At 44.6% G+C, this 27,643-nt stretch overlaps 1 protein-coding gene across 1 annotated transcript in view; it reads left to right on the top strand.

Annotated features, from left to right (window-relative positions):
- Window positions 1–1,368: 1,368 nt before the first annotated feature.
- Window positions 1,369–27,643, top strand: part of si:dkey-16j16.4 — a 33,964-nt gene continuing 7,689 nt past the window's right edge. The window contains exons 1-3 of the mRNA XM_007910058.2: window positions 1,369–2,098; window positions 6,834–6,912; window positions 8,152–8,612. Coding sequence (XP_007908249.2) covers window positions 2,030–2,098; window positions 6,834–6,912; window positions 8,152–8,612 — 609 coding nt within the window. The 5' untranslated portion in view covers window positions 1,369–2,029. The remainder of the gene's footprint in view (window positions 2,099–6,833; window positions 6,913–8,151; window positions 8,613–27,643) is intronic.

Raw genomic sequence — 27,643 nt, 5'->3', positions numbered from 1 at the left:
CGCTGGGAGCCACGATGGACCCAGCGGAGGATGTCCAGTCTGGAGCAGAGGGAGATAATGGTGGAGTCGAGGAGAGAAGGAAGGCGGGGAGGGCGGTGGGAGAGAAGGACACAGGGGGAGTAGCGGATGGGTGGGGTAGGAGGAGGAGCATTTCCAGGGGGTGCGGCTCAGGTCGGGGCGGGAGCCAAAATGTGCACGGGGAGACCAGGAGAGAGTGATCAGCCCGCGGGCTACAGGAGACAGCGCAGGGTAGGGAGGACGGTCATGGCTTAGGTGCCAGAGACCGGGAGGGAAGGGAGGACAAGATAGCAGAAGGATAATTTAGTGTACTTACCCTTCCCTGGCGGATTTGCACCTGGCTAATAATTCCTTCAAAAAAATAATAATAATAAATCGGTCACTCAATCCACGGCTGTTTGTGGGACGCCGCTGTGCACGATTGGCCGCCCACAAAATATCCAGTCAATTCACTTTGCAGTATATCCCGTGAAGCGCTTTGAGACGTCTCGAAGACGTGATAAGGTGCTGTATCAAATGCAAGGATTATTATTATTGTATGTTGAGTCCTGTAGCTCAGTGGTTCGAGCATTCGCCTCGCGAGCGAGAGGACCTGGGTTCGATTCCCGGGCAGGGAGAAACATCAGGCAGGTTTGCCTTACTCCACACACACGCCTCTGCTTACCTCGCAGTACGTCGGAATCCAAGTTGTTCGTCGATTGCGCCTTGGGACGTCCTCCCGACGTGAAAGGCGCCCTCTAGGCAGGGCGAAACCTTGGGCAAGTTTCCTTACTCCACACGCCTAATAATAATCCCTCCAAAAAAAAACCAAAAACAATAATAAAATTGGTCATTTTCAATCTACGACTGTTTGTGGGACATTGCTGTGCGCAATTGGCTGCCGCGTTCGCCCACAAATAAACAGTCAATTCACTTTATAGTGTGTTCTGTGAAGCGCTTTGGGACGTCCTCCTGACGTGAAAAGCGCTATATCAAATGCAAGGATTATTATTATTATTATTATTATTATTAAATGAAATCTTGTTGTTGTTGTTGTTGTTGTTGTTGATTGGCGGTTCGCTCTGGAAGACGCAGGAAGGCGTTGCATCAAATGCAAGGATTATTCTGATGATGATGATGATGATATGTGCTCGTCTCCTATACTGGACTGGTGACTGATGTCTGCTCTTACCAACAGGGGGTGTCAATCAATAAATTATCTTGAGGAAAGGTTTTTTAAGGTTTAAAACCCGCCTCCTTTTTTTTTGGTCTCTTTCCTGGCCAATGGCAGTTTTATGTGTGTGTGTGTGTGTGTGTGGGAAGGGGGTTCTCCTCTTATTAGTAAGTCTCAGATCAGAGTTGTAGGGGGGGGTGGGGGGAGGTGAGTTTGGGGGGTGAATAAGATGGGGCTCTCACTTAATGCCAATACTTGACCCCATGGGATCCCCAGAGCTTCTTGTGCTCTCTGCAAAAACGCTTCCTCTTCGATCTGTCCATTTCCTCCTTTCTTCCCTCCCCAAATAATTACCAGTTTGCTTTCTTGCAAAGAGAATGCCATTGCACTGGAGATCCTAAAGCAAGTTGCTTTGCAACCCCCCCCCCCCCCCCACCCCTCACCCCATCTTCTCTCCACTCTCCTCTCTCTCCTCCTCCTCCTCCTCCTTCTCTCCACTCTCCCTCTCTTCTCATAGTTTCAGAGCAGTTTCAAAGGGAAAAAAGAGGTACAGGTTATTGGAGCTCACAGCTGTGAGAGGGAGAGAAGATTCAGGTTGTCTTGTTAACAGCTCTGCAAACCTGTTGGCAATGCAGCATCCTTGAATGTTCCTTCTTCACCTCCCTGGTTGGCTTGTGGGGTTTTCTTTCCTCTCTCTCTCTCTCTCTCTCTATCTCCCTTTCCCTCTGCCCCCACTTCCAAAAAAAAACTTGTCTATTTTGTTTTAATCCAGCAAGACTATACTTTTCCAACTGTTGTTGTTTTTATTCATCATCTCCATCCCAAAACCTCCCAACACTGACCCAAAACTCCCCTACGATGCTGAAGATCTTAACCAAAAAGTTCAGAGCTCAGGCGTTGAACGAGATCCAACCTTTCCAAGTCAAGGTGAGTAACTTAACTCTCTTTGCTTAAAAGTATTGGCTGAAACGATTTGTGTTTTTTTTTAATGGATATATATATGAATGGATGCAGTTCACGTAAAATACTCTGGTCAATTTCATTCTCTGCACTCTCTTTCCTTCTCAGTTTTTTTTAAAAAAAACAAACATTTGCAAGAATTTGGCTTAACTCTCCATGAAATCTTGCAGCACTAAATTTCTAGGGATTTCTCATTCCATTACAATATGCTTGTGTAATGTGTGTGTGTGTGTGTGTGTATATATGTGTGTGTGTATAGTTTCCAAATGCACTTTAACCTGATAAATGGTGAATGGGGTGGGGGAGAGGGGAAGTTTAATTTTGCAGAATTAGTTGCACAGGTTTCCTTAATGTTTCCACACTTGACTGCAGAAGTAGACGACATCCGAATAGCGTTCCCACTGTGATGGACTTCTGGTTATAGCAAGGAATTCCATTTGTGCAACTCGGATTTCGTTCTAAGGAATCCCATTGAGAAGCACTGCAGAATAAACCCCCCCCCCCCACCCCCACCTCTTCCGATATTTCGAGTTCAACCCGCGACTGTTTGCGGGACGCTGCTGGGCGCAATTGGCTGCCGCATTTCGCCCACAAAATACACAGCCCAGTCACTTTGCAGTATATTCTGCAAAGCGCTTTGAGGCGTCTCGAAGATGCGACAAGGCGCTGTGTCAAATTCAGCAGTATTATAATTGGTGGCTTGGTATAATGTGGTCACTGCCTGGGGCAAAGGGATCTTGTTGCATTGTGTTGCCTGTTTGATTGTAAATAACTCATTAGCTGCTGTGGTATTACCCACATTTCACACTTAGCGCAAATCCTGGGATTTAAGAGCGCTGTGGAGGCAAGTGAGTTCCGGCTGCTCAGGGACATGGAGAGGGTGTTGTTGATGTCAGCTTTTAGGGGGTAGGAGAGAAAATGCAGTAATTATGTTGAAACACTTGAACGCTCACCCTCAATCCCTCCGCCTTCCCCCCCATCTCCTTTTTCAAGGCTCGCCTGAAAATCGTCCTTTTCGACCGTGCTAACGGTTCCCTTCCCATCCCCCCCTTCCCCCGGCTCGGAGTCGGGCTCCGCCACTGTTAAGCACTCTCTAAGACGCTGCCTTGCTTGGAGGGAGTTTTATAAGTTGTTGTTGTTATGAATGCAATAATACTCATCATTTATACGGTCTGGAATTCACTGCCTGAAATAGTGGTGGAAGCAAATTCGATAATAGCTTTCAAAAGGGAATTGGATAAGTAGTTAGAAAGGAAAAAATGTGCGGGGCTACGGGATAAGAATGGGGGAGTGGGTCCAGTTTGAAGCTTAGTCAAAGAGCCGGCATGGGCCCGAAGGGCCGAATGGCCTCCTTCTGTGCTGTGATACTATGATTCTGTGATTTTTCTCACTGAAGCAATCTATTCAAAGATCCAGTGCAGACAAAATGGGCCAAATAACCTTCTGTATTGTAAATGTCTGGTTATAAACCCCTTTCCCTGCTGTATATTATAGTTATTTTATTTGTTATTATTTTTTCCCACACCAGTTACTATTTTTAGTCAAGTTTCCTTTAATTCCCTTCTTGATGACTTTTCCATTAAGGGTTGCATTAAACTGGGATGTAATATGTGCAAATGGGACCAACCAATGCTTTGTACAAATCTATCAGAAGCCCTTTTGGTCGTAGGATTAAACAACGTGTAAAAAATAAAGTTCTCACATTGTAACACGCCCTCATCTAGAAAACCACCAAATCCCTTATTAATTCTCTTCTGCTGTTGTCCAAAAGCAAACAGAACTTGATGAATCTGCTGAAAAGATACTCGTTTTGCAGTCAATTCACTTTGTACAAAAGTATATTTTGTGAAGTGCTTTGAGACGTCTTGAAGACATGATAAGGCGCGATATCAAATGCAAGGATTATTATTATACTTTAGAGCGTGTTTATTCACTGGGTCTGGAGTCACTCAACTCATTGAGCTAATTTGCAACCTTGGCGTTCTATTCTATCCTCAGCTTTCTTTCTTCCCAAATATCGGGTCCCTGAACAAGACTGCTTTTATGCTTTTATGCATCTTTGCCACATCCCCTGCCTCGATATCTATCTCACAGCTACCGAGGCAGGAATCCTCATTGACACATTCCTCACCATCAAATTTGACCATCAAATTTTAGCTGCTCGCAGCTTAACTTCCATTTTACCCCCATCTTTGCCAGCCTCCACTCGTAACCTGTCTCCTAGTGGATCAATATAAAGCTTCTGATCCTCACCTACAATTTGCTTCACGCCTTTGCATCTGCTTACCTTGTTCCCCTCTGCTTGTCAAACAGGTCTGCTGTGTGTACTCTGCCCCACTATCATAGGCATTATGCCCCCGTCCTTTGACACTCCCTCCCTCAACTCTCCCCCTTCCGCCCTCCTCCTGTCTCACTCCCTTTCTATCTCTCATCAAAAACTTCCTTAAAACCTGTCCCAGTGACTTTGCCTGTGGTCATTTCCCTCTTTCCCCTCCTCAACCCTGGTTGGTGTCCAGCACCATCTCTGTAAAGCACTTGGAGACATTATTCTACCTGAAGGGCTCTTTATAAAAACAAGTTCTTCTTATTTGGTACAGAACTGAGGGTCAGCATTCAATTCACACTTTCATCAACTTACAATGAAGCCTTTCATTTGCTAATGATTCCCCAGTTCCTCCCAACTCCCTACGTCACGTAATGTTGATTCAAGTTCCTGATATGGGTATGGTTTTGACTCCTTTTCCGTGACCATGACAATGTGGATTTCCCTCCATCCTCTCTTCATCCGATCAGTTCCTCCCTGCCTTCCTCTCCCTGATTGATCCAAGTGGGGACTTTCCTTTTAGAATAACCTTGGTCATTCACTTCCATGGGTGTTTGTGGGACATACCTGAGCCAAATTGGCTGCTGTGTTCACCTACAACTTCACTTTACGTGAAGCGCTTTGAGATGTCTCAAAGACGTGATAAGGTGCAATATCAAATGCAAGGATTATTCTTATTACAAATACAGTAAATCCTGGGAAGCGCTTTGAGTCGTCTTGAATGTCGTGAGAGGAAGTATATCAAATGAAAGGGTTATTATTATTATTATAGTAAACCAAATCAGATGCTGGGATTATTAAAAAGAATAGGAGCGATTTAAAGTGGCCCAGACACGTTTGCTTCTGTGCAAAAAATGCCTGTTTCTATTTCTGCAAAAATATTGTATTTTTAGACCCCGCTTCAGGCCCTGGGCCTTTATCTGATGCTTCGAATTTACAAACAGGAAACGGTCATTAGGCCAAAGAGCTGCCTGGGCTTTTTATTCTCAGCTCAGGTTTTTTCCTCTATTTGCACCTGGTAGCATTTGTATTGTCCTCCACCCCCAGCCCCTCACTCAGCTCCTGTTAACCCTGCAAGTCAAAGCCCGAATGGGTAGGGAGGTCTTAACTAGACAAGCGGTGGTTCCGATTGCTAGACAGTGCTTTCAATCGCCAAGTTATGCCGTTTTTAGCTGGTTCGACTCTAGCAGTACCCCGACAAACTCTGGGGTCCCCAACATGCGCCTAATACTTTCCGGAATTAAGTGGCTGACCCAGCCAACCACCCCAACCCTGCCCCAAATTGTCAGAAAGTATATTATCTTTTCTGTAAAGAATGATCTGTTTCCACTCCTTCCCACTAAATTCCTTATTTTTTAAATGTAATTCCTTGTTGTGGTACTTACGGTGCAGCCCTGTTATAACAAGATAGTTTGGGGATCTCGCCTGCGGGTAATAATCCCTTTAAAAAAATAATAAATTGGTTGTTCAATCCATGACTGTTTGTGGGACACTTCTGTTCGAAATTGGCTGCCGCGTTTCACCCACAGACTATGCAGTCAATTTTTTTTTACACTGAAGCGCTTTGAGACGTCTCAAAGATGTGATAAGGCGCTGTATCGAATGCAAGGATTATTATTATTATCTACGAATCTTAACCAGCTGTACAACAGGGTGTGATCGCCAGTCAGCCCTCCTGCACTGTAATGTCACTGGTTACTTGACCAATGACTTCACTGCCAATCTGTGCGGAAAACTGGCCCACTGGCCTCATGTGCTATGAAATGGCCAGTCATCAGGTTGCTGCCGATGTCAGGACATGCACATAGCATGTGACGTTAACATTCCAGCGCAGGGCAGGACAACACTGCATTGTTGTTCTGCCCTGCACTGGAATGTCAGGACATTGAAACTGCCAATGCATTTAACCATGTTCGTTGGGATCGACATTAAAGGTATCCTAACACTATATAAATAGAGATGACTGAAAGCACGGTCAAAAAGGTAAATCTTGAGGTGGGCTTTGAAAGTCGAAAGGGAGTGAGGGAGGGGATGAGGAAGAGGGACTCCGGGATGGAGTTCCAGAGTGCAGGGGCAAAATGTCTGAAAGCTCGTTCACCAATGGTGTATATCTGTAGGATGTTGGCCAGGACACTGGGAGAAATTCCTTCCATTCTTTAATATCCATCTGAACATGTCGATGGACGGGTCCTCAGTTTCTCACATCTCACTGAAGGACGGCAGCTTCGACAATGAGGTTCCCATTGGAATCCATATATGTGGGGAGCGCAGAGGGAGAATTCTTTTCCAATCTCTAGTCTCATTAAGACCCAGAATAGTTTCAGCATGCGGTGCCTTTATCCTTTGCTCACGTAATGTGTCTTTCAATCGCCTCCGTAGATCTTCTACTCTCCAAGTGATGAGGACGACAGTGAAGACTCGGAAGGAGAGAATCGGGAACTTGCCCAAATTGACCAAGGTAGCGATGGAAAGTGACTCTTATCAAGCCCTGGCTGCGAGGAGTGGAGGAATGTGGAGTCGAATGTGCGCGAGAGCAAGATAATGATAATAATAATCCTTGCATTTGATATAGTGCCTTATCACACTTCACAGGATATACGGTAAAGTGAATTGACTGTGTATTTTGTGGGCGAAATGCAGCAGCCAATTGCGCACAGCAGCATCCCACAAACAGTCGTGGATTGAATGACCAAATTATCTATTTATTATTATTTTTTTTTGAAGAGATTATTACCCCCAGAAAAGCGATCTGCCAATTGACTAACAACCGCGTTCCTACTTACTGCTAGGTAAACAGAGGCGTGAATCGAACCCAGGTCACTCGCTTGCGAATGCTCTAACCACTGTGCGACAGGACTTCATGGCAGGTGATAGGTTGATGATAGGTTCTGGCTTGATTTGCCCTCTGCCCTTTAAGTTCAGATCTCACACTCCGATCAGTACAGTTTTCTTATAATCCTTAACTCAATTCAGTCTCTCAGTCGTTGTTTACCAGACCCAGCATGGTTTTCAGTCATTCACGTCAAACCAGTTTGTGGCATCTTGCTTTGTGCTAAATGGCTGCTGTGTTTGCCTTCAAAACAGTGGTAATACTTGATGGGACCTTGGTCAACAGTGAAGGACAGTGACTCCAACAATGTAGCTCTTCCCCTCCACTGCACAGCCTGGATTGTGAGTGGAAGTCCCGATGTGGTCTTCATCCCACAATCTACTGATTTAGAGGCCCGGGTGCTCTTAGGATAATTAGCACCAGCGATGATGATATTTAATGCCTACTCTTAATGTAACGCCTTTCCCGTTAGGAGGGCACATCAAAGAGGTTTATAGGGTACTCAAGCTACCCCGTGTGAGGGGCGCTATATAAATGCAAGTTGTTGTTGTATATTGTAAAGTGTAGTGACTGTGTATCTTGTGGGCAAATGCAGCGTCCATTACACACAGCAAGTAGTATCCCACAAACAGCCATGGAGTGAATGACCAACTTTATCAACTGCACAAGAGTGTCACTGCCGAGACTGTGAGTTCTAAGTCCTGATGCGGGGCTCGAACCCACAATCTTCTAGCTCAGGGGCGAGAGTGCTGCCTAACGAGCCAGGCAGCCAATCAAATTAACCCCCCGTGATAATTAACACACTAGATTTTGGGTTGATAAAGTTGCGAACTTCCCTATTTTTTGGGGCCTCTCAATCTTTTGCAGAGAGTCAAAGGGAGGTCTTGGCATCTCCTTGTCAGTGCCTGGGGCCGCTGTGCCAGGCGCTCACCACGTTGGACCCTCTGGACTGGCACAGCTCGGAGGAGGAGCTGGAACACATCAACCGGGAGTTTGGGGGCGAGAAGCGCAAGTGGGCCCAGGTGAACCGACCTGCTCGCCACAGCGACAACACCTCATCCAGTGACGAAGAGGTCAAGGACTTGTGCGCCACGTCCCACAGGATCGGGGGGCGTCTTGAAGCCGTGGCCGACCGGGGTAGCCCTGTGCTATTCAGCGCTTCCCCTCCCACCAGGGCCCCCCATCCCTCGGTGCAGGGCCCTACGGGGCAGACTATACCGGCCACTCCGGGGGTCCAGTCGGAGAAGGCCACCCCCTGCAAGCGACACCGACAGACACAGGGAGACGGCTTCGGCAGACCAAGCCTGGACCTGGAGAAAATGCAGCAGGTAGGCACAGGCCACCCACCCCACCCCACCGCACCCCACCATCGTGAACCTTGGGACCCCCAGCATGTTCTTAGCCTTAAGACCTTCCACCTACAAGTGCACTCACTGCACTTCACTGTAAAATAATAATAATAATCCTTGCATTTGATATAGTGCCTCATCAAATCTTCGAGTCGTCTCACAGCGCTTCAAGAATATATTGTAAAGTGAATTGACTGTATGTTTTTGTTGGCGTATATTTTCGTGGATTGAAGTGACCAGTTTTTTTTTAAGGAATTATTACCCCCGGAAAAACGATGGTGGAATCGACTAACAACTGGGTTCCTACTTGTTGAGTGACCAAAGTATTTATTTTAAAAAACTTTTATTTCCTTTCCTTTAAAATCCTGTAAAGCGTTTTGAGATGTTTTGATGACTTGATGGAGCGCCATATCAAATGTAAATATTATTATTATTATAAGAATTATTTTTAAAATGCAAGGTTGTGTCGAATTTTGGAAATTCTTACACTTTGTTCTAATTTGGAAACTTTTTGGGGGTCACTGCAGAAAACGGTTTGCCTGTCTACATACCCCTAACTACCCTCTATATTAAATACAAGCTTATTATTTATTTCCTCATCCCTATTTCTGATCGGGTCCTTAATTTAAGTTTTGCTTTGTGATTCCAGTTGAGAAAATAAACTCTCTCTCCCTGTCACTGTTTCAAACAAATGTAGAGTTCTTGTCCCACTTTTCTTGGCTTGGATTCCCCTCTGACTTGATATTTATCGCTATTTCAAATGAATTGGCTGCTCATGTCACTGTTGTTTACGGGATAACAAATTTGCTCCTGCGTTTGCCTATATTAGAGTCTTGTAGCCTGTTGGTTAGAGCACTCGCTTCGCGTGCGAGAGGACCTGGGTTTGATTCCCCGGCAGGACAAACATGAGGCAAATTACCTTACTCCACACGTCTCTGTTTACCTAGTAGAAAGTAGGAACCGGTTGTTGGTCGATTGGCGGATCGCTTTTCCGGGGGTAATAATCTCTTCAAAGGTTTTTTTTAAAAAAGTAATAATTTGGTCATCGTGACTGCTTGTAGGACACTGCTGTGCACAATTGGCTGCTGGTTTTGCCCGCAAAATATACAGTCAATTCATATAGTGCCTGTGATAAGATCTGTATCAAATGCAATGATTATTATTATTTATTATCATCACTATTATAAGAAACTGCTTAATGTTGTGGGTGGGTATTCGGGAAGGATGAGATCAAATGGCCTGAAGGGCCTTCTTCATCCTAAGCGCTCAGAGTGAGGTGAAGTTTGAGCTTTACAATCTTGTAGGATTTGGAAGGAAGGAAGGAGCAAAAGTGCTGAGGAGCTCCACAGGTTTGAGATGTGTGAGTTGGAGATGGCGCGATGGGTCTTGATTACATTGCAAAGAGTCGGATGTGTGCGCGGGGCAAGAGCAAAACATTGTAGTGAATTACCGGAGTAACAGAGTTAAGAAGGCAGATATCCGTCCATCAAGCAGACCAGTTACCCGCCTGAGAAAAACTTTGGCGAGAAACGGGGCTTAGATTTTTCTAATCTCTTTGAGCTTCACGTGACTGCACACTGTAGCAGGTCAGCCCGATATACTGAGCAGGGATGGCCAGCCCGATACACTGAGCAGGGATGGCCAGCCCGATACACTGAGCAGGGATGGCCAGCCCGATACACTGAGCAGGAATTGTGTTCGTTGTGATGATGGAGGTTGGGTGGGGGGGGGGTAGGGGGTGGGGGGGTGGAACAAGAAGTAGGAGGTTGGCAATCTCACAGAGCGCATGGATTGGGTTAATGCCTCACACTCAATGGCCCAGAACCCATGAGGTGAGGTTAATGATGTGATACAAACCAGATGATGGCCTGGGTGTCCTTGAACCATATCTGTTGCTGTGTAATTGTACCCAGGTGTCACCTCGGTTGTTCAGGCTGTTTCTAGTGAATAGAACAGATCTTTACCTTATGTATTCCAATTCTGACCGTTGCTTAGACAGGGCCGGCCGGGGGGGAGGGGGCATGAAGTGTGACTTTGTCCAAATACCAAGAGGGACGAGTTTCAAATGAGATAGAGAGATAGGGAAATTAACAGCTAGGATTAATCATTGAAAAGTGTCTTCAAGACCCACATTCAGAGGCAGACACTGAAGCCACAGACACACCATCGCAGGCATGCAAATCACACACAAAGTTACAAGCATACACAGGGGCACATAAATCGCACGCAAACTGCACGGTTACACACACATACACGCGTAGCACATAAAACTGCACCCAGCACACACATACACACAGTGCGCACGCTCACAAACTATAAATGCAGGCGTACATAAAATGTGCACACTCTAACCGAACACATACCTTTGCCTGAAATCTGACACTGAGATGATTTTAGGATAAAATAACTTGATTCTGGTGAATTATCTGCTCATTCTATTTGTTGCAGTAAATGAGTAGGATGTTCCCAGAGACAGAGAGGGCAAACCCTGTTTAACTCCTTACAGACATCTTTCTGACCCAGTGATACTAATGCTATCAAATGGAGTCCTGTAGCTCAGTGGTTAGGGCACTCATCTCGCAATTTCCGGGCAGGGCGAAACATTGCGCAGGTTTCCTTACTCCACACACCTGTTTACCTAGCAGTAACTAGGAACCCGGTTGTTAGTCGATTGGCGGAGGTAATAATTTGGTCACTCGGTTCCACGACTGTTTGTGGGACGCTGCTGTGCGCCGTTGCCTGCTACGTTTCGCACACAGAATATCCAGTCAATTCACTTTGCGGTATGTTCTGTGAAGCGCTTTGAGACGTCTTGAAGACGTGATAAGGCGCTGTATTAAATGCAAGGATTATTATTGAATGAGCCAAGCTGACACTCGTGTAAAGTGAGAGAAGTGTGTGTGTGTGTCTGTGTGTGCATGGAGTGGGGAGAACCGTTTGAATTCTGTTGTGACCAGGCTGAAGTGCGGAGCCCAGGAGATGACTCACTGGTTAGAGCACTCGCCTTGCAAGTGAGAGACCTGGGTTCGACTTCCGGCAGAACAAAACCTTGGGCAAGTTTCCTTACTCCACATGCCTCATAATAATCCCTCAACAAAAAAAAATAATAATTTGGTCACTTCAATCTGTGACTGTTTGTGGAACGCTGCTGTGCGCAATTGGCTGCCACATTTCGCCCGCAAAATACACAGTCAATTCACTTTACAGTATATTCTGTAAAGCACTTTGAGACGACGAGAAGACGTGAAAAGCGCTATATAAAATGCAAGGATTATTATTATTATTGTGATGACATTGGATAGAGCGGCACTGGTTTCACACACTCACAACCACAGCTGCTGCAAGCAAGAGGCACACTGGGAAATGACCCATATAAAAAATGACTAATACTGTGGGGCAGCTAGGGTGGGGGGACATGAAGCAGGTCCCTGAGCGAAGGAACCAGCTTGGTTGATGGGGTTTGAGGAGGTAGCAGGCGTAGGGAGTCACAAACGAACACAGTCTGTACACATACACAATCTGTACACAGAATCATACACACAGATATTTTTCTTCTATCTTCCTGCACCATGGCAGAAAGAGGGCAGCTTTTCCGGGGTAATAATCCCTTCAAAAAAATAATTTTAAAGAAAATATATATTTCGGTCACTCAATCCACGACTGTTTCTGGGACACAGCTGTGCGCAATTGGCTGCCGCATTTCGGCCGCAAAATATACAATCAATTCACTTCATGGTATATTGTGTGAAGCGTTTTGAGACGTCTCGAAGATATTTATCAAATGTAAGATTTATTATTCCATGTTACACTAATAAAACAACAATATCTATCTGCACTTCAAGAAGGATCTCAATAACTGATTGACATAGAGACATAATCTATACCTCATTGGAAAGGTCTTGCTACTGGGAGTGGCATGGGCATATTTGCTTTTGGGTATCGACTATTGTTCATGAAATATGACCTAAAATGTTTTTAAGTTTTGCGTTTTTCGCTGCAGTTACACCTGGTGGCGACCGAGTTAAAGGTGGTGTGTCACAGAGCACCTGCATATATACACACGCATTTATATGCAGTTACACCTGGTGGCTGCGGCGGCTGACAGTGACGCTATGGCGTCCTGCGTTACAGAGCACGCATGTAGCCAAGTGGCAGTGGGAACAAAATAAAGAACACAGACGAAGTTAAGCCGTGACAACAACAACAAAATTACAGTTTTAAAGCCCCTTTCACGTCGGGAGGACGTCTCAGTGATTATACATTATACATTTATATTTACCATTATAATGATGCCTAAGCGAAAATCAAACCTTTCAAGGATAAGTAAAAATGCTAGACAAAAGAGAGAAGGCCCATTTAATGAAACTAAAGAACAAAGAACAGTGCAGCTGCACTTTAATACTGAAAGGACTGCAACAGCACACCAAAGTGAGTTGCCCACTCAAAGAACAGCACGGCCAAATTGAGTCCTCCACAGGAGTCCTCCTAGATGAGTAGAGATAAAGATGAAATATCTGTCTGTGTGTCAATCTACATTACATACTGGAACCTTTGGTTGCAAGTGAAGCTGCAATGGGTACAGCTAGTTATTATTATGAGTGTAGAGGAGATGGATGATGGTTTTATCTCACGGTGGAATTTCAGAGGAATGCCCTGACTTGCCAGCAGACACTCTCATTCTTATTTCTCCTGAAGCCGGGAAATTGGGAAAGAGAGGGAGAGAGAGAGAGATGGAGTGCAAGTGAGAGAAAACCAGAGATCCTGCAGCCAAATCTGCTTATAGGTTCCTTCCTTCCTGTCCAATGCTTTCTTGGCCCAGTCCCAGAAGCACAACGCTGGAGCTTCAGTTTAATTTTACTCCCTCCCCTGCTTGTCGCAGGTAGGAAACATGAGTTTAAAGAGAAAGTGGAATCTTATCACCAGCTATTGCTACACCACAAATGAACAATAATAGCGACACTGAACTGAAAAGGAAATAAACACTTTTGAGTGGGTGTGAGCAGGCATGTTCTGCTTGGGTAGTTTTGCAGCTGCTGAGTTGGCCTGTTGTTTACAGTGTGTGTGCGGGAGTGGGGTGGGGTGAGGGGAGAAGATATCTTTTGATAGCTTTCCATATTCATGATCGATTAATTCTCACAAAATATAATAATAATAATCCTTGCATTTGATATAGCACCTTATCACATCATTGATGCTTCTCAAAGCGCTTCACAGAATATGCTGTACAGTGAAGTAACTGTACATTTTGTTGGCGAAAAGCGGCAGCCAATTGCGCACAGCAGTGTCCCCACAAACAGTCGTGGATTGAGTGACCAAATGATTATTATTTTTTTAAGGGACCCCCGGAAAAGCGATCCCCCAATCGACTAACAAGCAAGTTCCTACTAATTGCTAGGTAAACAGAGGCATGCAGAGTAAGGAAATTTGCTTAATGTTTCGTCCTGCCCGGGAATCGAACCCAGGTCTTCTCTTGCAAGGCGAACGCTCTAACCAATAAGCTACAGGACACATCTTTTACATCCACATGAACAGGCAGACAAGACCTCAGATTAATCTCTCACCCAAAGGACAATGCAGCAGTCCTCCATCACTGTGCTGGAATGCCAGCCGAGACTACGAATCTAAACCTCCTCTGAACCACGATGGGAGGGGAAAGGTCACTCATTGTGGTAGCAATGAAGTGGAGAATCGCTGTGACGTAGAGAAAGGTTGGACTTCAGAGAAAGGTCACCTTTGAGATGATGGAGGCTTTTCTTGAAACCTGACGAAGAGAGAGAGAGAGAGAGAGAGAGACAGAGATATTGACTTGGATTCACATTTTAGACCCTTTCAGATGGCTTTGCAGAATGTACTTCTGGCTCGTCCATTCGAAAGGCTGTAAAAACAGCAGTCTCCAATTCTCACTCTCTCGTTCTCTTTCCCTGTTCTGCCATGACAACGAGAGCAATCAGATCTATGAGGGGGTCGTAGAGAAGCTTTTTTTAATCCAGTTTATTGGCACTGGGCTTCCACTTGGTAGCTCGCCCGCCTGTATCAGAAGGTTGTGGAATCAAGCTCCCCATCATGTCTTGAGCTCACAGTCTGAGACTGAGTGCTGTACATTGGCCTATTGCCCATTCACCTCATTGGCTGTTTGAGAGGTATTGCTGTGTGCAAACTGGCTGTTGTATTTACCTCCAAACAAAACAGTCCCTGCACTTGACAGGGATTACCTGTGAAGTCCTGCGAGACATTTCAACATTATAAATGCTGTAAAAATGCCACGTTCTCTCTCTCTCTCTCTCTCTCTCTCTGAATCACACCACAATAATAGAACCATTCTACCGGTGCCCCTGCCTGCCACAAGCTCATGTTATCTTACAAGTTGGCGACACAGAAGAATGTGCTGCTCAGACAGAAACCTGATCAAAATATTTACTTTCATTTAATCACCATTAATCAGATTGCTGCTTTAATGCCATCTCCCCCGTGCTCCCTCCCAGTTACTCTGCCCAGAGTTAAGCCTTTACAGTCAGCTTGGTTCAGAACATGAGGATTGAGTGGGTTAAGAAATGCCACAAAGTTGGTACTGTTTGGTTATTATCGCACTCGTACCACCCGCCCACCTCACCCCCTCCTGTCTGCCGCCGCCACCACACAGGGTTCGGAAACAATGGTATCAACGGCAAGATTTGTTGCGTTTCAATGCTGCCCTAATCACTGAGTTTGGCATTTGACTGCAATAGAAGAGATGGGCAACATCAGACTTACTCTAAACCTGGCACCAGGGTTTCCGAGAGGTTGTATAACTGAACGACAAATGGTTGAATCTGAACAATAATTATAGTAACCCTTGCATTTGATGTAGCGCCTTAATAAGTCTTCCAGACGTCTAAAAGCGCTTCACAGTGAATACTGTGAAGTGAATCGACTGTATATATTTTTGTGGGCGAAACGCGGCAGCCGATTTCTCACGGACGGCAGCGTCCCACAAACAGTCGTGGATTGGGTGACTAAATAGCTAAATCGGGTTTGGAGAAGGGCGGGCTTGTCGTTATTTCTCAAACGTTACCAAGTTTGTTTCGTTTCCCTAAGGAGTTCCTCAACACGAAGAAAGGACTGTGAGACGCTGCATTGTTTGACCATTTTATGTTTTGGTTGCAATAAGGATAAGCGGTTTGAGGTTGGCAAGGTTACGGGAGGTTGAGGCTGGCCGCCTGCCATTTGATGACTGAGGTCTGACAGGGTCCGCAATGTGTCTCCCAACATCCTCACTCATCCGCCATGTGCGGAGGGGGGGGATGGGGGGTGGGGGTGGGAGAAGGGTTAGACATCACCCAGTTGTCCGTGTGACAGGCCAAAGCAAACAACTGCAGAAGTAATTCAAGCCCATGATTTATTAAAACATCCAGAGGTCAGGAGGGGAGATGAGCTCGGATGAAAAAGTCGTCCTCAATGAGTCTCGTTGAATTCTGCTAGAAGAAAAGGAGAAAGAGAGAGAGAGAGAGAGAGGAAGAAGGGGGGTGGTGGGGGGGGTAAAGGTCACACAGGGTTGGTGCTTGTCGATGCTTCTTGTCATGAATAAACGTGAGATAGAGCAGGTTTTGTGCTGTTGACTCTATGCTGTGCAATCGCGCTACTTTCTGGTGGAACGTAAGAGTCATTTAACCTATACGCAGGGCTGTAAAAGATAGGAACCGTCGCCTGACTCTCAGTTTGGCTGTCCAGTCTTATTGACTGACAATGAACTTTGTAAGTAAATAAAATAGTGAGGGTCTAATTAGCTGCAGCGTTTCACCCACAAAATATACAGTCAATTCGAGAGACTTGAGTTCAATTCCAGGCAGAGGGTGAAACCTTGGGCAAGTTTCCTTACTCCACACAGAGCCTAATAATAATCCCTCCAAAAAAAACAAAAACAATAATTAAATTGGTCATTTTCAATCTACGACTGTTTGTGGGACATTGCTGTGCGCAATTGGCTGCCGTGTTCGCCCACAAATGTACAGTCAATTCACTTTACAGTGTGTTCTGTGAAGCGCTTTGGGACGTCCTCCCGACGTGAAAAGCGCTATATCAAATGCAAGGATTATTATTATTTACAATATATTCTGTGAAGCGCTTTGAGACGTCCCAACGATGCGATAAGGCTCTGTATCAAATGCAAGGATTATTCTTATAATAATCCCTCAAGAAAAAAAACAGTGATAAAAATTGGTCATTTCAATCCACGACTATTTGTGGGACACTGCTGTGCGCAATTGGCTGCCGCATTTCGCCCACAAATATACAGTGAATTCACTTTACAGTGTATTCTGTGAAGCGCTTTGAAACGTTGCGAAGACGTTTGCAAGGATTATTATTATCATCTATAACCATCAAAACTTCCCAAAGTGGTTCACAGGGAATTGCTGTCAAGTATAGTGCATTTTCAGGCAAATGCACAAGCTATTTTGCACTTAGCAATGTCCCACAAACAGCCATGAAGTGAATTACCAATTTTATCTGAGGGATTATTGTTGGCCAGGACACTGGAAGAAACTCTCTTCTCTTCTTGAATAGTGCCATGGGATTTTCCACTTGAACAGGCAGATAGGACCTTGGTTTATAACAACGATAATAATATTTGCATTTGATATAGCACGTTATCACATCCTGGAGACGTCTCAAAGCTCTTCACAGAATACACTGAATAGTGAATCAACTGCACATCCTGTGTGCGAAATGCAGCAGCCAATTGCGCACAGCAGTGTCCCACAAAGAGTCATGGATTAAGTGACCGAATTATTATTTTTTTGAAGGGATTTGCAGGGTTTAACATTATTTGGAAAGACAGCATCTCAAACAATGTAGCTCCCCCCCCCCCCCCCCCCCCCCCCCACTCCCATAGGGTTGTATCAAACTAAACTCGAAGCTCAAAGTCCTGACATTGGGGCTAAACACATGAAACCATTGCAGTCTCCCAAGCTGGTGTTTCTGCAGTCGTGTAATCTCTGTGACCACAAAGCTGGTAGTGTAGTTGTCGTGTTTAACTCCACCCTCCACCCCCCCCACCCCCCATCATATGTTAATCTGTTAATTGGTCACCTAAGTGGGTAATTTAGCACCGGTGCATAGTTACTTTAAACCTCATACTGTAAGCTCTTTACAGAAATGCTCCAGCCAATTACAGTAACACATCAGGTTTTATCATCAGCGAGTAAGGTTTAAAGCCTTTTTGTATCTTGCAAAGATCTTCGAGGCTAGGACTTGAGCCGAACAGGTTTATGATATAGAAATACTTTGCATTAAAGAGAGGGAGAGGAGATGGGGAGTTGGGAGGAGGAGAAGACTTTACACAGCGATCTAAACCGATGGACACCAACTTTCCTCATTGCGGAAAAATAATAGTCTTTGTATTTGATATAGCGCCTTATCACGGCTTCGAGACGTCTCAAAGCGCTTCACGGGATATACTGTAAAGTGAATTGACTGTATATTTTGTGGGTGAAACGCGGCAGCCAATCGTGCACAGCAGCGTCCCACAAATAGTCGTGGATTGAGTCACCAAATTATTATTTATTTATTTGGAGGGATTATTACCCCAGGAAAAGTGATCTGACAAACCTGCTTACTGCTAGGTAAACAGAGGTGTGTGGAGTAACAAAACTTGCCTAAGGTTGCTCCGCGCCCCGGAATCAAGCCTCTCGCGCGAGGCGAGTGCTCTAACCACTATGCTTACTGGAATCCACAGAATGACCTGAACAGGAAGGAGTGGCAATCACTGATAATAATCCCCTATGATGATGGCACCCGATACTTAAACCCCACAAAATCTCCCGCAGGACATGCAGAGTCTCGGATTTCTGCTCGAGGTCCTGGCCTGCTGCTGAGTCAGCCCCTTCTATGAAGAAAGAATTTGCATTTCTATAGTACTCTGTTCCTTTGAAACATCTTGAAGCGCTTCACAGCCAATTGCTGACTCGAGTGGAGTGACTGTTCTGCAGGCAAACGTGGCAGCTATTTTGTGCACAGCAATATACCACAATGTCCAGAAGTCATAGACCTTTTACAGCACAGAAGCAGGACATTTGGCAAGTCATGTTTGGGCTGGTGTTTATAATAATAATTATCCTTCCATTTGAAATGGGGCCTTATCACGTCGTTGAGATGTCTCAAAGCGCTTCACAGAATATACTGAAAAGTGAATTGACCGTATATTTTATGGGCGAAACGAGGCAGCCAATTGCACACAGCAGCGTCGTGGATTGAGTGACCAAATTTATATGTTTGTTTATGGAGGGATTATTACCCCTAGAAAACCGATCGAAAACTTTCACATTGGAAGGATGTCCCAAAGCGCTTCATAGGGTTTCACGGTGAAGTGTAGTAACCGTGTGTTTTGCAGGCAGCCTCCGGTTTTGCACACAGTGATGTCCCCGCAAACAGCAGTCTCACCTCCACAAGAGCCACCTGGTCGAAAAAAAACAGGGTAACAGCTCAAAGCACCTGACGGGGAATTGTTGCCAGGGGTAACTTGTTGTTATAATGAATAATAATAATAATCCTTGCATTTGATATAGCGCCTTATCACGTCTTCAAGACATCTCAAAGCGCTTCACAGGATATACTGTAAAGTAAATTTTAAGAAATTTTAATAAATAATAAAGTGAATGACATAGTTTCTGTTTTTAGACAGAGCTAAAATGGTCAGTTTTCCCACCACTACAAGGTCAATGACTTTCATACCCAGGTCTGAAATGCAGCATTGGTGCATCCTAAAGGCAGATTGAAATTTGATAAGACCCCAAATGACTCTTTCGATAAAGATCGGAACTGTTCACTCAAGTGCTTCTCCAACAATAGCAAAAAAAAAGCCTCTTTCAAGCAAATTGTTTGTGTACCCGTAAAAACCCGCAAGTCAATAAAAGTCGGAAGCTACCATCCCACCAGGTGTAAAGCTATTCTCTATTTCAGAGGTGTAACACACTGGGTATTATATCATAGAGTTCTGTGTATTACAGAGATACAACAACAGCAACTTGCAATTATATAGTGCCCTTCATGCTGGGCAGCGTCTGGGAGCGCTTAGCATATTGTGTTTATTATTGTTCTGTGTTATCCACAGTAATAACGTACTTTGTATCACAGAAGCGCTCCAGAACGCAACCCTGCGTGAAGGATGCTATATAAATGAAAGTTGTTGTTGTAGTTGTTGTTGCTGTAACACTATTATATACAGTAATAGCATACTGTGTATTACAAAGGTGTAACACTGTGTGTTATGTAATAATGCACTGTTTATTACGTTGTGTGTATTATACACTATGTACTCTGTGTAACGGAGGCGACACACGCTGATTGTGTTATATAATAGCATGTTCTGTATCATAGAGATGGAGAGTCTGCCCTTCTGTGTACATTATAAACCTCTGGTAGTGAGCAGTAAGTGTGTTGCCTCTTTTAATCCCCAGTGCATGTTTGCAGGGTTTGCGCCCCTAATTCCAGGCAGCAAAGCTCCTGTTTACAGGGAACCTGTACTTACTTCAGCACAGCAAATCCCTCTTTAACAGCATCTAATTCCATGGCAACAAATGCCCATTACAAGGATCGGTGCATGTGCACATACAGCACAGGGCTTTCCACGGCAGCCACAAGACTCCCACAGAATGGAGAGTGTTTTAATAACCTTGTGATAATCCTGCGAGGAATTTAACCCAGGCATTGCTGGGTCTAAGCTCTCCGAGACGCCGTCCGGCGTGAAGGGCGCTATTTAAGTGCAAGTTGTTGTTGTGGTTGTTTATCTGTGATTCTATATTTCATATTTTATGCTCTTCAAATAAAGGAACGGGACAAGTATCTGCTTACATGGTCTCCTGGAGTATGCTACAGGCCTAGTGACAGTCTGTGGTTCAGTTGGTTGTTGTCTTGCCTTTGGGTCAGAAGAATGTGGGTTTAAGCACCACATCAGAATGCAAAATAATAATAATAATAATTCTTGCATTTGATACAGCAGCTTATCATGTCTTTGAGATGTCTCAAAGCGCTTTACAGAATATACCGTAGAGTGAATTGACTGTATATTTTGTGGGAGAAACGCGGCAGCCAATTGCACACAGCAGTTGTGGATCTCATGACCAAATTATTATAATTTTTAAAAATGTTACTTAATTTTTTTTGAAGGGATTATTACCCCCGGAAAAGCATTCTGCTAATCGACCGATAACGGATTCCTACTAACTGTTAGGTAGCCAGAGGTGTGTGGAGTAAGGAAACTTGCCTAAAGTTTTGCCCTGCCCGGGAATAGAAACCAAGTCTCCCGTTTGCGAGGCAAGTGCTCTAACCAATATGCTACAGGACTCCACAAAAAAAATCATAGTCTAAGATGAATAGTGCACCAGGGAGTGGTGCGTTATTGGGGGGTATTGCCTTTTGAATCAAATGTTAAACAGAGCTTCTGCGTTTGGGTACAGAAAACAGTCACTACACTTGACAGTAGTTACCTGTGAACGTTAGATGTTAAAGAAGATTATAAAATTGCAAGTTCTTTCTTTCTCTCTCTGTAACGGTACAGCATGACACTGAATGCATTCTGAGTTTATAATGTGTGCAGATACAGAGATCGAGGATCGTGGGTTTCTTGAGTTGCCCGGTTTGTACTTCTCATTAAATCTTATAAATATTTTATGTTTTAGCAGCAAAAAAAGAGCTTCATTAACCTGGAGATTATACAGATTAAGGAATCTGGTCCTTTGAACGGGATTGTTCCACATCAAGCTGGCTGGCTGGTCACACTAAACCTTTATACTGAACCATAGATTGGAAGGATAATATCTGGAGTGCGAGCGAGTGATTGAGTGAGTAAGTGAGGACTTACTTATCTCCAATGATATGGAGTCCTGTGGCGTGGTGGTTACAGCACTCGCCTCGACTCGCAAGTGAGGGGACCTGGGTTCGATTCCCGGCAGGACGAAAAGTTGGACAGTTTCCTTACTCCACAAGCCTCTGTTTACCTAGCAGTAAGTAGGAACCGGTTGTTAGTCGATTGGTAGATCGCTGTTCAGGCAGTAACAATCCCACATAATACTAAATTGGTCACTCAATCCACGACTGTTTGTGGGAGGGACACTGCTCTGCACAATTGGCTGCCGAGTTTCGCATAAATATATATACTCAATTCATGTTACAGTTTATTCTGTGAAGCTCTTTGAGATGTCTCGAAGACGTGATAAGGCGCTACATCAAATGCAAGGAATATTATATTAAAAATAAGGAGAGCGAGAGAGAGCACAACCGTGAGAGGAAGAGTGAGCGAGAGACAGGGAGAGCGAGAAATAGCGAGACAGAAAAAGAGAGCAAGACAGAAAAGGAGAGAAAGATGATAGAGAGGAAGAGAGAAGGGGCAAAGAGCAAAAGCGATGTGTGGGGGGTGTGGAATGGCAGACGTGGGAGTTGGGGCAGTAGGGAGGCCAGTCACTTTCATTCTAGCATCCGGTGATCCCTTCCCAAATCCCCCCTGTGGGTGCGCTTCACTGGTTCAGAGACCGTCATTGAACCACGACCTCCGACACTGACATTTTTCGACTGCTACATCAGAAGGCTCTTCCCTCTCCCCCCATTGATCTCTCGAGATACTACCCCATGTCATTAACCAGGGCGAAGTGTGCAAACTGTTACCCCCTGCCAGCCCGACGTCCCTTCACATAAAGTTGACAAGAATTAGTCTTAATGGTCAGCTCCTTCTCGATTCTGCTTATTGACTGAAAAGCCTCATTGTTTTCGTGGTATTTCATTCGATACAATGAGTTTCACACAGTCCACGCACCATTGGCCAGACATTGCATTCAGGACGACGTGAAGCTATGTGTTCTCCAGTGTTCCTCCTCGGCTGATAGAGTGAGGCTGGGTGACCGAGCCAACTCCTGTGTAACTAGCCACTAAGGGGGCCAGTGAGCGCACCTCCTGGCTACAACAACAACAACTTGCATTTATATAGTGCCACCCCCCATGAAAGGCAGCATCCCAGAGAGCTTCACAGTGGCAGAGCAGGAAGGGGAGCCGAGCTGTTATGGAGTCTTGTAGCTCAGTGGTTACAGCACTCGCCTTGCACGCGAGAGACCTGGGTTCAATTCCAGGCAGAGGGCGAACCTTGGGCAAGTTTCCTTCCTCCACACAGAGCCTAATAATAATCCCTCCAAAAAACAAAACAATAATAAGTTGGTCATTTTCATTCCACGACTGTTTGTGGGACACTGCTGTATGCAATTGGCTGCCGCGTTTCGCCCAAAAAATATATTGTCAATTCACTTTACAGTCGATTCTGTGAAGCGCTTTGAGACGTCGAGAAGACGTGAAAAGCACTATATCAAATGCAAGGATTATTATTATTATTGTTATTATTATTATCCTTAACGGTGATAAATTCCTTTTCTTCAATGAGTCAGAGGGTTGGAGCTTCAAGCCCCATGTTGGGTCTTTGACTCCCGTAAATTGACACTCCAAAGTTGTGCTGGAGGAGGTGTGTGTTGTTGGAGGTGGCGTCCTTCAGATGAGATTCCAAACCAAGGCCCCATCTGCCTGTTCAGGTGGACATTAAAGATCTCATTCGAAAAAGAGAAAGGAGTTTCCCCAGGGATCCTGGCCAACAGATAAACTGTTCATTCACTTCATGACTGTTTGTGTAGTATTGCTGTTGTCAAATTGACTGCTACAAAACACACAGTACCTACACTTGATATAGTCACTTGTTAAGCGCTTTGAGACTTTTTTATGGTATAATAATAATAAAAATAATCTTTGCATTTGATACAGCGGTTTATCAGGTCTTCGAGCCATATCAAAGCGCTTCACAGAATATGCTATAAAGTGAATTGATTGTATATTTTGTGGGCGAAACGTGGCAGCCAATTGCACACAAACAGTCAATTTATTGTTGCTATTATTTTTGAAGGACTTATGACCCCTAGAAATGCGATCCGCCAGTCGACTTAACAACTGGGTTCCTACTTACTGCTAGATAAACAGAAGCGTGTGGAGCAAGGAAACTTGCCCAACGTTTCGCCCTGCCCGGGAATTGAACCCTGTTCTCTCGTTTGTGAGGCGAGTGCTCTAACCGTTGAGCTACAGGACTCCGTTTCAGAAGTTATTCAGGAAGAATTCAAAGATCACTATTATTGGAGCATCAACCAAATGTAAAAAGGTTGTGATGTTGAGAGAGGCAGGATGGAGGGAGTGAGTAGGTCAGGGTGGGAGTCATTGAACGTTCTCTGTCCCCTCTGAGCATGAGAGAGAGAGAGAGAGAGGCGCTTGGGCTGATGTAAATATTGTAGGTTCTGTGGTTGTGAAGCAAGTGATAATAACTCAGATAGACATAAATAATCTAATTTTCCTTCTAAAGCAGCACGGACTGCTCAAGTCTCCCACTGTGTGTAATTGGGTCAGGCTGCTTATTTAAGTTCAGTCTTCAGTGACACCCAGCAGTGAGGTGACTTGCCGTCCTGAAAAAATAAACCCTTGACCAGTGGTTTGCGCTTTAACCTTTTCATTGCCTGCCTTCTGCTTCTGTGATCTGACCGGCTTATGACATGAGATAGCAACGGGGAGAAGAGAAAGGCAAACAAGTGTGGAAAATCCTTAACTCTTTACCCTAGACTCGAATGAAATCTGGGACCTGCCTTGTTTGATGATTCAGATACACGCAGGGCAGTGGCTTCAGCTCAGTTTGTAACATTCTTGCCTCCAGGTCAGAAGGTAATAAATCGGTCATTTTCAATCCACGACTGTTTGTGGGACACTCAACTGCTGTGCGCAATTGGCTGCCGTGTTTCGCCCACAAATATACGGTCAATTCACGCGCGTTGAGATGTTGAGAAGACGTGAAAAGCGCTATATCAAATGCAAGGATTATTATTATCATAAGGTTGTGTTAAGCCGAGGTGGCCAACCTTTTTTGGTCGGCCAACAATATACATTTTCTTGCTTAAATATTTCTGGATTTCTGGCATAAATCCAGAAATATTCAATGAAGAAAAAATGAAAGCTCGGGCAGATTGGACATAGACTTACCTAGTACTTGTGTAAATGTTTGGGGGCCCCATGGACTGGAAGTGGCCCACGGGCCACAGCTCGGCCACCACTGTGTTAAAGCCTCATTGCGCTCACAAATCCAGCCTGACAACAACATTTCTGCAATAATAATTTCTTATTATTAATAATAATAATAACGTTGATTCGTGCCTTTCATGTTGGAAGGACATCCCGAAGTGCTTAGCACGATTTTACTGTAAAGTGTCGTGACTGTGTATTTGGAGGCAAAAGCGATTAGCCCAATAGTGCATGGCAGCGTCCCACAAAAAAAAAGCCACGGAGTGAGTGACCAATTTTATTTGGTGATTGTTGGCCCAGACAATGGGAGAAATTTCCTTCGAGTAGTGCCTCGGCTTCTTCAACGTCCACCTCAACACATGTCTCAACTGAAATACAGCACCTCCGACAATGTACAGTACAGCACTGTATTGGAGTATCAGCTTGGACTATGTGAGTTCAAAACCTGACGTGGGGCTTGAGCTCACAACCTCTTATTCAGGTGAGAGAGCTATTACTGAGCCAGGCTGACAGTTTCTTTCGAACACTCAGCACAGGTCAGGCAGCATCTATGGAGAAAGGAAAGTGAGCCGACATTTCGGGTCCACGACCCTTCGTCAGAACTGGGGCACGTTGGGAGAGAGAGATTTTTACGGGCTAACCGAGAGGGGGGAGGCAGGGCAAGGAAAACAAAGGAGAAAATGGGGTAGAGGACGGGGGATGATGGGTTAAAGAGGTGTTAGTGATGCAGAATGAAGGGGGGGATTGCAACGAAACAGGGGAATAGAGATGTTAATACTGCAGAACAAAAAGGTGAGGCGGGGGAAAGAAACTTGCAACAAAACAGGCATTTTGTTTTCAGATTTCCAGCACTATTTTGTGTTTTGACAGTTTGTTTGTTTATTTATTATACACCTTTTAAAAATTATTACAATGACATAGCTCACATCAGGAGGACGTCTCAAAGAGCTTTACACAGGTGACTGTGAGTTCCGTTATGGAGGGGGAGCACTGCATTGTTGAAAGGATTGTCCTTCAGATGAAACTGAGCTCCTTATTTTATGGTGAATTTAAAGATCTTGAAAATAGTTCCTCGCTCCCCTCTTCTGGTTCTCGCCAACAATCCTCCAGATTGGACATTCACATTCATGGTGTTTGTGGGAAATTGCTGCTTGTAAAGAGTTTACCGCTTTCATCCAAAAGCCAGTTGGATTTGTGACAGGACTTGCTTGCAAAGCACTTTGAGGCACATTAGTGTGATGAAGTGCTACATAAAGGCTTGCTCTGCCTTTTGACTCATGTTTCTAACTTTTTTTTTAACCAGCAGCACTATCAAGGGAGCTTCTAGGTATAATAATAATAATCCTTGCATTTGATGCAGCGTCTTATCACATCTTCGAGATGTCTCAAAGCGCTTCACGGAATATACTGTAAAGTGTACGGAATTGACTGTATACTGTAAAATGTAGTGACTGCATATTTTGTGGGCGAAACGCAGCAGCCAATTGCGCATAGCAGTGTCCCACCAACGGTTGTGGATTGTGTGGGTTTTTTGGAGGTATTACTCCATGGAAGCGATCCGCCAATCGACTGACAAGCGGGTTCCTACTTATTGCTAAGTAAACAGAGGCATATGCGTGGAGCAAGGAAACTTGCCTAAGGTTTTGCCCTTCATTTGAACCGAGTGATCTTTTATTTTATTTGCATGCCTGGAGGGGTTAAGTAGTTGCCGCAGTCGCTCTTTGGTATATCTGGGATCAGACAGACTTACACACCATTCAGGAAAACATAAGCTGAAATAAACTGACATGATCTTGACATGAGCCCCAGTAATCATCCACAATTCTTTCTGTTTCAAAGTGAGGATTTTATCCTCTGTATGAGATTGGGGGGCTTCAAACCCCTCTCACAAACAAATACACACACACATACACATAATCACAACTCACACGCTCATGCATACACGTGAAGACACACATTCACATACACGCACTCAAGCTCACATACACACACACTCACACACATGCACATATACACTCACATACAGACACACACTCACACACAGACATTCACACTCACACACACACACTCACACGTGTGCGCGCACACACACACAACACACAAATTGAATGTTCATCCAGGAATTCAACCTCTGCCTCAGCGTTACTCATTATTAAAAATTCCATCTAATTAGAGTCAAAATCTGGAGATCGCCCCTAATGGCCAATGTGTTTACTGACCTCTGTGAGTGAGGGTTTAGCTGTTGGTGGGAGGGAGCAGATCAGAAACCACAAAACTTCTCACGGTCATACCCTAAGGCCCCTGGTTTAAAAACATTAGATAGCGTAGAATTTTTAACAATGGACTTGGATTGAGCTTTAATCTGGAAGTCGATCCTGTTAGTTGTATCCATCTCTAAGTAATAATAATAATAATCCTTGCATTTGATATAGAGCCGTATCACGTCTTCGAGGCGTCTCAAAGCGCTTCACAGAATACACTGTAAAGTGAATTGACTGTACATTTTGCGGTGAAACGCGGCAGCCAATTGGGCACAGCAGTGTCCCACAAACAGTCGTGAATTTTTTTTTGAGGGATTATTACCTCTGGAAAAGCGATCTGCCAATCGACTAACAACCAGGTTCCTAGTTACTGCTAGGCGTGTGGAGTAAGGAAACTTGCCCAACATTTCGCCTGCCGGGAATCAAACCCAGGTCTCTTGCTTGAGAGGCGAGTGCTCTAAGCACTGAGCTACAAGACTTCACAATTGTCTGATAATGGCACTGAGCACTTCTATATTCTCTATTATATAATATAATCCTATAATCCTTGCATTTGCTACAGTGCCTTATCACATCTTCGAGACATTTAATAATAATAATAATAATCCTTGCATTTGATATAGCGCTTTTCATGTCGGGAGGACGTCCCAAAGCGCTTCACAGAACACACTGTAAAGTGAATTGACT

The sequence above is a fragment of the Callorhinchus milii genome, unplaced genomic scaffold (genome assembly GCF_018977255.1).
Source record: "Callorhinchus milii isolate IMCB2004 unplaced genomic scaffold, IMCB_Cmil_1.0 Scaffold3, whole genome shotgun sequence".
Classification (NCBI taxonomy): domain Eukaryota; kingdom Metazoa; phylum Chordata; class Chondrichthyes; order Chimaeriformes; family Callorhinchidae; genus Callorhinchus; species Callorhinchus milii.
Note: the sequence above shows the minus strand (reverse complement) of the source record. Positions and strands in the feature narration are given on the sequence as shown.